This window comes from Perca flavescens, chromosome 19 (genome assembly GCF_004354835.1).
Source record: "Perca flavescens isolate YP-PL-M2 chromosome 19, PFLA_1.0, whole genome shotgun sequence".
Classification (NCBI taxonomy): domain Eukaryota; kingdom Metazoa; phylum Chordata; class Actinopteri; order Perciformes; family Percidae; genus Perca; species Perca flavescens.
Genome location: NC_041349.1, coordinates 28,020,215 through 28,031,072, shown reverse-complemented (window position 1 = coordinate 28,031,072; position 10,858 = coordinate 28,020,215). Strand labels below are relative to the sequence as shown.

General features: G+C 42.1%; 1 protein-coding gene across 1 annotated transcript in view; it reads left to right on the top strand.

Moving 5' to 3' along the window:
• Positions 1-253: 253 nt before the first annotated feature.
• Positions 254-10,858, top strand: part of LOC114545451 (mitogen-activated protein kinase kinase kinase 11) — a 46,935-nt gene continuing 36,330 nt past the window's right edge. The window contains exon 1 of the mRNA XM_028563718.1: positions 254-2,074. Within this exon, the coding sequence (XP_028419519.1) occupies positions 1,318-2,074 (757 nt within the window). The 5' untranslated portion in view covers positions 254-1,317. The remainder of the gene's footprint in view (positions 2,075-10,858) is intronic.

Genomic DNA, 10,858 nt, shown 5'->3' with positions numbered 1-10,858 from the left:
GTGCAGCTTGACCGCGAGCCTGTCATCTGACTCTTTTCCTGTTGGGAGAGAAAAAGTTGTGAAACCCCACCCTCTCTACTGACTGTAGGCACAGACGTAGAAGTGGTTCGAGGTCCGGACGAGTGAACGCTGGCTGACCGAGGAAGAGGACTATTATGAAGAAGTTATGCCGGAGTTAATTGCGCTGTTTTGGATACCGACTGTAACCACCGAGACCACCGAGCTGGACCAGGCGACGCGCTGAACTCCCCCACTAACTATTAGGAACTAACGGGATTTGTTTTTAGTGCGTGTTTCTCTCTGGGAAGTAAAGTCAAGCAGGGTTGGATAGCTCTTCCTGTCACAAAGTCGGCGGTTCCTACGTTGTTTTTTTTGTTTTTTTAAATGTGGATGTTGTGATGAAGCCCGTCTCATTGTGTGCTTCTGATAACACCGTAAGTATGGATACTCTCGCTCGAAGGGATGCTGGGTTTCCTGCGGGAGCGCCGCAAAGTTGCGGTCAGACGCCGTTATTGGAGATTTAGCTAGCTAGGTTTACTAATGCGGACTGCTTAGCCCTGGAAACTTGTCGTAAAACACTGGTTGGTTGGCTGGACTGAATGCTCCTTTTCCTGCTATTCTTCTCCGCTTAGCAGCGCTTCCTGCTTGTGGTGGCCACTGCACTTAATGGCTAAAAATACATTTAAAAAAAACAAAAATTACCCTCCAAATGGACAGCTGAATGTACCTAGTGGCGACGGTCATTTGTAATACTGGTGTTTTACACGACAAGCTTTGGATAGGCTACTTTTTATTTGTGTCCTTACAACTTTTTTTATAGTTTTTTTTTTTTAAATCCGAACTCAACAGGTGGCAGTTTTGAATGAGCGAAGGGAAGAGCTCATTTACCCACGAGGCGGTGATTCAAGAGCCTCTTTTAAAACACAGGCCAATGGGCTCAAACCATGTTGGGGAGACCACACATCACTTGAACAGAGAGACATTCCGTTTTAGACAGCGCTGCCTTTCTGAGCTTTTGAGCCCCTTCTCGTTATCACACCAAATCAACCTCTCAAACTCCTTCTGTATTTTTCAAGGCGGAGAGCTTTGCATGTGATGTCCAGACGAATGAAAGACACCTACCATTCAGTTCTATTTGAATCCTCTCCTGCAGCCCGCTTGTTGGTCAAGCTCTTGAACTACATTTCACTGGTCCCTGATGAACCAACAAGAAAGACAGGAAAGGGAGCGAGGAGCGATAAAGTACTCCTTTGTACTTTATTTTCAAACCCTTTGGGTGCAAAATCAGATCCAGTCTAAACATCTGCTTGAGGCTCCATGGAGCCACTGAAGAACATATTCAGTCGTGGCCCACTGTCCAACTGGAAAAACTTGGATCAATCGCAGAAAGGGAACTTCACCAACCCTGTGTGGACAGCCTTATTCGACTATGAGGCGTCCTGTAAAGACGAGCTCACCTTGCGTAAGGGGGACCTGGTGGAAGTCCTATCTCTGGACTCTGAGATATCCGGGGATGAGGGCTGGTGGGCGGGTAAAGTCAACAACAAGGTGGGCATCTTCCCGTCCAACTACGGCTCCTTCAAGCCAAACGGATACGGGAAGCTTCCGGGCAGCACCGTTGTCGCCGAGCTCAACCCGGCCGTGGTGGGCGAGTTTGAACCCGACGTGCTGGATTTCCGGGACCTGAAGCTGGAGGAGGTCATCGGGGTGGGGGGCTTTGGGAAGGTGTACCGCGGGACGTGGCGAGGCCTGCTGGTGGCCGTGAAGGCCGCCCGGCAAGACCCTGACGAGGATATCAGCGTGACGGCGCAGAACGTCAGGCAGGAGGCGCGTTTGTTCGCCATGCTCACTCACCCGAACATCATCGCCCTGAAGGGCGTCTGCCTGCAGGAACCCAACCTGTGCCTCATCATGGAGTACGCCTCGGGTGGGGCGCTGAGCCGGGCGCTGGCGGGGCGTCGCATTCCTCCACACGTCCTGGTCAACTGGGCCGTGCAGATAGCCAGAGGGATGTTGTACCTGCACAGTGAGGCCATCGTCCCCGTCATCCATCGGGATCTCAAGTCCAACAACAGTAAGTCCTTCAATACCAGTGCAAGTCATTTTTTTTTTTAAAGGTGCTCTAAGCAATGTTGGGTGATGTCACTTCTTCTTGACGTTCAAAGTATTGTCAAACAAAATCCTCCTCATCCCGTACCCTCCCCCCTCCATTCCGCGCGATAACCACCCAACCCCAAATCCTCCTCATTGGCTGTTATGTTGGATGTTATGTTTGGTGGTGCAGGTTGGCGCAGTTTGTTTTTGTCGGCGTTTGCAGAGCCTGGGCTGTCTACAGAGACCGCGTTTTTTTTACAGTGTGTTCAGGGGACAGGCAGCTAGCAGATAGTGAGGAGATGTTTTTTTTTAACAGTGTGTTCAGGGGACAGGCAGCTAGCAAATAGTGAGATGTTTTTTTTTTTTTTTACATTGTGTTCAGGGGAAGGGCAGATAGTGAGGAGATGTTTTTTTACAGTGTGTTCAGGAGACAGGCAGCTAGCGGAGAGTGAGGAGATGTTTTTTTACAGTGTGTTCAGGGGACAGGCAGCTCGCGGAGAGTGAGGAGATGTTTTTTTACAGTGTGTTCAGGGGACAGGCAGCTAGCGGATAGTGAGGAGATGTTTTTTTACAGTGTGTTCAGGGGACAGGCAACTCGCGGAGAGTGAGATGTTTTTTTACAGTGTGTTCAGGGGACAGGCAGCTCGCGGAGAGTGAGATTTTTTTTACAGTGTGTTCAGGGGACAGGCAGCTCGCGGAGAGTGAGGAGATGTTTGCTGTATGTGACAAAGAATCTTGTAGCTTAAAAAAACGCGTCACATCCATTAGAGCACCTTTTTAATATTGATTTTTGGCAGCGACTACATCATGTCCGTTTTTCTACACGAAAATATTTCTATTTTTATACTTCAACTAGTTTTTAGAAATGTCTCGTGACATATTGTCTCTAGAAGTGTCAGATTGACTGTTAGATTGATGAGAATAAAGGACACAGGCGTATTTACTGGGCCCTCTGTGTGGCAGCATGCCCCGTGGCAATGCTGAAACATGGTTTCAAAGCTGCAGTAGGGCTTTTCTCAGTGTATACAACAAGGCCACATCTAGAACAAAAGCAACCGTTTAACTCCTCGACACACTGGGCCTGTGCTCCAGTAGAATTATTAACTCGAACCATGTCATTATAGTCTGGGAAGCTGAGTGATCCCTCTACGTTTTGCCGTGCAGTCCCAAGTCATTGTCTTTGGGTAATACATCAGTTTGAGTTCATGATCGTGACAAAGCATTAAAAAAAAGGTAAGATTAGTGGTACAACAACACATCATTTTTGGGGGGTTGGTATGTGACTCCAAAATGGAGGCCAAAGGCTACAGATATGCAAATATGAGTTGATAGGACAATGCCATGCTTTGCTAGCAAAGGTGAGGAATTCAAGAGGAGGCTTTCCACCTCAGCACCGTCACAACTTACACTTTGGACTTTGATGCTGTCCGGGGGCAGCTGGGGAAGGTCTTGCGTCAGTGTTCCGGGCCCTCGCGGCAGACACGTACGCATTGAACCTTGTCATTAAAGCTACGCTGCAGAGAGATGTACTGCTGATAAAGCTTTCTGTCCTCTGTTTTTGAAGCAGAACAAGTGCCTCCCTCAGCTCTAACAGTACTTTTAGTACTGAACCGAAACACGGAGCCACCTGAATTTTGCAGCAGCCACCCCTCCTTATTGTCATTCTTGTGATGCAGCATATAATCCCCGTCAGCTCTGTGGCTGGATCTGTTGAAGGTCCAAAAAGTTTTCAACCATCCTGGGCTCATCCTTCTCTGTTACTGCAGATCCTGATTGCCATTGTACACCAAAATAGAAAGAGATTAACTTCCTCCTTAACTGGAAACGGGTGACACCGCAAAACATTCAGAAGTATAGTTACTGAGAATGTTAGGCTTACCTTTTTGTTAGGAGCATTAGAAGATGAACTCCTTTTTTTTTTTTTTATTCCCGCTTTGTTCAAAGCAAAGGATTTATATTCAGCACAGTTTCTCTTTTTTTCTTTCAGCATTACCATCTTTTTTCACTTTTTGAACAAGCACTAACTGTTTCTGTCAGTCTTGCTCATTGACCATCGGCCATTCCTCTTCCCTTTTTTCTCTTCAGCATCTGCTCACACTTTGTTTCACCCGTCATTGATATTCACTCTTGTGTCATGTTCTTTCCTGGTAAGACATCTCCGCTGGGGAAAAAAAACAACAAAAGTCTCCTGTAGCGCAAAAAGAAAGTTGAGTTATGTCAATATAGTGTTTGTATGTGAGGCCGGGAGATGGTATCGCTCTCCTGCCGTTTGCTTTTTTTTAAATTCTTCTCTGAATCTTTGTCCCTTGGCCTGCCCCTACATGTCTGCATATGGCCATAACCTTGTTGTGCCACAGAGTAATATCCTGTTCTGGTGGGGGGTTGTGGTTGGGGTGTGCTGACAGGTTTAACACACAGGTGCAAGAGCATCTCAACATTTGAAAGGAAAAAAACACACTATAAAATACTATTTAAAAGAAATCCGGTGATGGGGCAGTTGGGCTGACTCATTAATGGTTTATCTCTAGCCTGACGTGGTCATACTCAGATTCTAGTCAGAATGTGAGTCTGAAACCGATCCATTGGGCTGTGATTATGGGGCGTGTTCCAATCGAACCAGGAAAAAAAATGCCTCTGCATTCATTGGATAGACCTCCAACCAATCAGAGCAACGGAACTCAACACTGTGTATCGTCTCCATAGCAACCACTCTTTGCACAATGCATTCGCGTGCATACGTTCTAACTTCCGACTTTTAGACTTTTTTGAAGCTGATATATCATTTGTTTCTTGTAAATATAAATGTGGATAACGTTAGTGATAGTGACATGCTCGCTACAGTCGCATTTCTAGAGATGGATCGGCGAAAACACGAATCATGGTGCAAGTTCTCCTCAATGCTCACAATTAGGAATACGTGCGAGCCGCGGATTAATTGCAAAGTACTGTATAACCATAATTAATAGTGTGAAATAAATTTTTACTCTTGAAACTGTGACTTTTTAGGATCTTTTGCACCCCTAACCAGAGCTGGGCAATATGGAGAAAAATCAAATACCATGATATTTTTGACAAATAAGTAAAATCCCTCGATGTTGATAGTGCGCCGATATGTAGGGTTGACAATTGGTGCTTTCACAAAATATTTACACAATGAGAGTTTTGATAAATAATCATCAGTAATGTGGATATGATGACTAAGTGGGTAAAGGCAAATAATAAAGCGGCTAGAACAGTCTCGTAAGTTCAGAAAAGTACATCACTTTACTGTAATGCAGCCTTTAAATCCAGGAAGACAACACTTATGTCATATCACGATATACAAAATCTAAGACGATATCTAGCCTCATATATCGACATAGACATAATATCAATATATTGCTGAGCCCTACCCCTAACTCATACAGGGAGTAATCTGTCAAAATCCTTTTACCGGGGCGCCTGGGTAGCTCATCTGGTAGAGTGTGCTCCCCATGTACGGAGGCTAGGTCCTCGCCGCCGCGGCCGCATGTTCGATTCTGACCTGCGGCCCTTTGCTGCATGTCATTTTAGGGCTGGGCGATATGGTTGAAAACTGTATCACGATATAAGTTTTTCATATCGGTCGATATCGATAATTATTGATATTTTTTATGACCTATTTAAAATAAGGACCAGGAGAAAAATATATTACCCTGCTCTGATTATAATCCCCTCAGTTATAAAAGCAGAAATGTCAACACAACCATGGAAAACACTCAAATAATTAAAATGTAAACAGGTCTAAAATCACAATGAACACTTAACAATTATCTCTTAACATTAAGGTGCAAAATTAAAGAATAAGTAAGAAATGCTTAATAAAGCAACCAAACAGGATACTGTTACATGATTGGCTGTTAGAGTGTCACTCCCCACGTTGCTAGGTTGCCAGAGAGTGAGGGCCTTTGTTCATGCAACCAAACTTGATTCACAACTTCTGGTTTCTTCTGATGAAGAAAAACAAGTTATCGAACGTTTTATCGACCGCATTTTCTATTGATATTGATTATGTGTCTATCGCGATACATATCGTTATCGTTTTATCGCCCAGCCCTATGTCATTTCCCCTCTTTCTCCCCTTTCACGTCTAAGCTGTCCTGTCAAATAAAGGCCTAAAAATGCCACACACACACAAAAAATCTTTTCAATGTAGCCTAAGGTGGACCAGAATGCAGTGGGGCAAAAAGATGTGTTCATTACTAGAACAGTAGAAAATACTGATAGTATCAGAGGGAGGTTGAGAGAAATAGAATTCCCTCAAAAAAAACAAAAGAAAACTCCTTTATGATCAAATCTGCTAAAAGATCACTCTTTTACCATCACATCAGCCTAACCTTAACAATAGCTGAAGAAAGTGACCACTAGCACCCATTGTTACATTTTAAATGAAGAGTCCCTTTTTTGGCCATCTGTTACAGTGATGGATTAAGGTGAATAGTCATTAACCCTGAAGGGCTTGTAAACAAGAGCTAAAAGAAGTATCTAATGACCAGTGGGTCACTCTGGCGTGTTTGGAAGATGCTAATGAAACAGGATCGTTGAAGAAAGTGCATGGTTGGGGCGCTTGGGTCGAAGCCAGAGGCCATAACTGGAATTCCGCTGAAAGTAAATACAGACCAGAGAGCAGAGGAGCCTCTTTCTCTCACTATTGTGTCCATATATCTGGGGATGAGAGTTCGGGGACTTTTCACATCTTATGCACTGATAAGTCTGTGTCCGGTGGTTCTCCAAATGAGGTTTTTAAGGATTTAAAGCCATACGGTTCTGCAGGAAACACTGAATTTTTTTTTTAATTCCCATTTTGAAATAAAAATTGCACATGCTCAGAATGCTGCTGTTTTTATCATTTCGTTTTCACCCTCATTGTTAACCCAGACTGACAGTCAGTCAGTGTTTGCAGTTCAGAGCGTCTGACTTTAAACCGCGACCCACATTGGATGTCAAGCTTAATGGCTTCTTCTTATCTACGAGCATCGGCGCATGTTTTGTGATACACCTTGGCACGCTGAACAAGCCACCAAAGAAAGATCAGGGAGAACTGCACTGCTAACCTCAGTTTACAGGTTAGATAGTGAATTGCCTTGTCAGCTGTGGCACAATAAGCAGATTAAAAACCCACCACGTACCATTTTAATTGAATCCAATTTCCGGTGGATTTAAAAGCAGCAATGTTTTTTTTTCTTTTTTTGGCCAGTATGGGGGTAGCGGAACGACATGTAAACATAGACATATCACCTTACAAAGTTATTACGGCTAACATTTTAGCAATCACTTGCTTATTTACACATCCAGCAGATTAGCAACATTAGCATTCATTTTGGAGTCACATTTCTGCTCATTTGGCAAATGTAAGTCCAATATTGTAATGTACAGTACAGGCCAAAAGTTTGGACACACCTTCTCATTCAATGCGTTTCCTTTTTATTTTCATGACTATTTACATTGTAGATTCTCACTGAAGGCATCAAAACTATGAATGAACACATATGGAATTATGTACTTAACAAAAAAGTGTGAAATAACTGAAAACATGTCTTATATTTTAGATTCTTCAAAGTAGCCACCCTTTGCTTTTTTATTAATAAGGGGAAAAATTCCACTAATTAACCCTGACAAAGCACACCTGTGAAGGTAAAACCATTTCAGGTGACTACCTCATGAAGCTCATTGAGAGAACACCAAGGGTTTGCAGAGTTATCAAAAAAAGCAAAGGGGGGCTACTTTGAAGAATCTAAAATATAAGACATGTTTTCAGTTATTTCACACTTTTTTGTTAAGTACATAATTCCATATGTGTTCATTCATAGTTTTGATGCCTTCAGTGAGAATCTACAATGTAAATAGTCATGAAAATAAAGAAACACATTGAATGAGAAGGTGTGTCCAAACTTTTGGCCTGTACTGTATTCACTCTCCCTTTTAGCTCTGGTTTGCTCTCCACCAACTCCTGGCAAAGATATGTGGCTCTTGAGCAGCTGAATGCTCCGCTGTGTTCAGCAGCTAGTTGCTAACTTTATCTGTCTGTAGTGTTTGGCCCATTCTTTGTATCAAAATCATTATTAGTGCTGCTTTAAAGATCCCAGATGTAGGGCTGGGAAAAAAAATCGATTTGATTTAAAAATCGAGTTGGTAAGTCAAATCGATTCATATTTTCAAAAATTCGATTTTTTAGATTTTTTTTAATACAGTATAAATAATTTGGATGTTTAACAATCTTTGTTGCACACTGCTGCACAGTGACTTTTCACTTAGAGAAAGGGTTTGACTTTGCAACTTTGTTTATGTTGATGCACTTTAATTAAATACAATAAATATATATTTTTAAAATATATTTACAGTCTGCACCTTCATTGCAGCTGGGGAATGACTGTAACCACACTGCAGCGGCACTTACTATATATATATATATATATATATATATATATATATATATATATATAGTTGTGACATCGTTTAAAGACACAGTTTCTGAAATTGGGCTGTGTGCATTTCTCTGTGGATTGAACGTTTTGATTCTTTCGCAGTATTTATACAGCACCTCAATCTGCTTTATAATAAAAAAAAGACAATCTCACTTTTTACAATATGGGTCCTCTAAGTTTTCTGTAAATGCTATATGAACATATCTTCTTGCTGCAGCTACAGTAAAAATAACCCTTCCTATCAGGGCTCCCTCAAAAGCTCATTCAGTCTAACTGCCGTCCTTCTACGGTCAGTTATCTGCACAAAGCCCTCATAGATGCAAAAACAGCTATAGGCATCACCACACGCCGTAAAACTGTGCAGAGGCTGTAGTTAGAACTGGTGGGGAAAGTGCCAAGCTAAGCACTTGCTGGGCTGGAACTCGCAGGCCTTTTTTTTTTTTCAGGAAGAAGCCACAGTTAGATCTTGGATCAACATGTCTTTTTTTTTTTTTTTTTTTTCACGATTGGACAAACATCTGATACATCCCTCTACCAGCATGTTTTCATTCAGTGCCCCCAGTGCTCCACACTGCAGCACACTCAAAACATCCCGTGTGTGTGTGTGTGTGTGTGTGTGAACTGCACTCCTGTTACTGCACACACACCACCACCATTCCCCTGTTTAGCTGGAGGAATTATGGGAGAAATTGAGACTTTTTAGGTATTTTGTGAAGGGAATGCGGGGATTTTAAACGCGATAAGGTCTGAACACGAACCTGTATTTTGTTAAGTCAGCCGTATAACCATTTAGTGTTTAGTTTATAAGTGAGCCAATAACAAAGTTCAGCTGGCCCTGAGAGAAAGAACACGATGTAAAGCCTATCTACAGAAGGAAATTTAGCGGTTAACAATGTCAGTAAGGCTAGACATTTGCTGTCAATTTGCAAGTTAAATATTTTATTGGCTGCTATATGTACTTAGCTTCAGCACTGTACATGTGAGAAGGCAATATATACAGTACAGGGTTTTCCCTACCATTATAAGGCTTAGGTTCAGCAACCAAGCCGTTTTGGGCACCACTTAAGTCAAAATAAATGTAACCAAAATACTTTTCTCACATCTAATGATTGTGGTTGTTCCCCAGTAGGCTTCTTTAGCACGTTTTGTCTTTAAGCTTTTTAAATGTTAATATTTATTATCAGCTCTAGTATTCCCACCGTTTTAGACACGTATATGGTAATAATGGTCCCAAACGATAAAAACGTAATATGTTCTTGAGAGAAGACCCCTAAATCCCCTGTCTTGTTTGGGGGGGGAAAAAACATCTGTCCTTGGTCTGGCACCACCAGATCAGCATTTGTGTCATCATGCACCTGTATATATTAATATTGATAACGTGTTCATGACACACAAGAAGATTAAAGTTATGATCCAAAAAGCATTGTTCTTCTTGGTGATGTACAGCATGCATAACTGAATGGAGTTTTTTTTTTTTTTTTTTTTTTTTTTTTTTAAAGGATACTTGTTAATGCAATTATTGTGTAGAAAGTGGTACCGTGATTTCAATGTTCTCTATCACTAAAACATCTGGCCACACATATTGACTTGGCTGTAATGCTTTAATTAAATAGGAGAAATTGACTTGGCGCGCAACTAAATAGCAACTATGGCTGAAAAAACAAACCAGAAAGATTCAGCGATGCTGCTTGATTGATTGATAAAAGTGATCTCTGTGAAATGCAGTGAACGGAAACAAAATATAAATAAAAATGAGGAACTAGCGCACTGTGATATAAAAAGTCACGTCAGAGTAGTGAGATATTTCAGCAGCATACCGTGAATACATTAAAATATACAATATAGGCTACACCATGGCACATTTTGTTCTAGACTCTGTCACAAACTACCCACTAATGCCATGTTTCCACCGAATGGTACCTCTCTGCTCGACTTAACTCACTTTTTGGGTACCAGTACTTCTCTTTCTGACCATTACCGCCTGCTCCCGCAGCTTGGGTGTTGGGTCCCACATGGCAAACATTGGATTGATTTTTAATAGATTGACCATTTTGAGTCTTCTCCTGTCCAGCAGAGAAACAGGCTATTTTACTGTGTAGTATTAATAAAGATATGCACACCTGTCGGTAAGTTGTGTCTTTTAACGCACTGTAACAGATTATGTTGGTCCCTGTTGATTGGATCCTTCAGGCTGCCGTAGGACAAAGGGGCCGAGAGCCCCGGGGATGGAAAACGGAAGATCCCGTAGAAGTCGACGCAATTTGATGTGCGTTTGGATCCTAGTTTTGACAAATGTGTATGGATTTATTTCTTAAACTTCT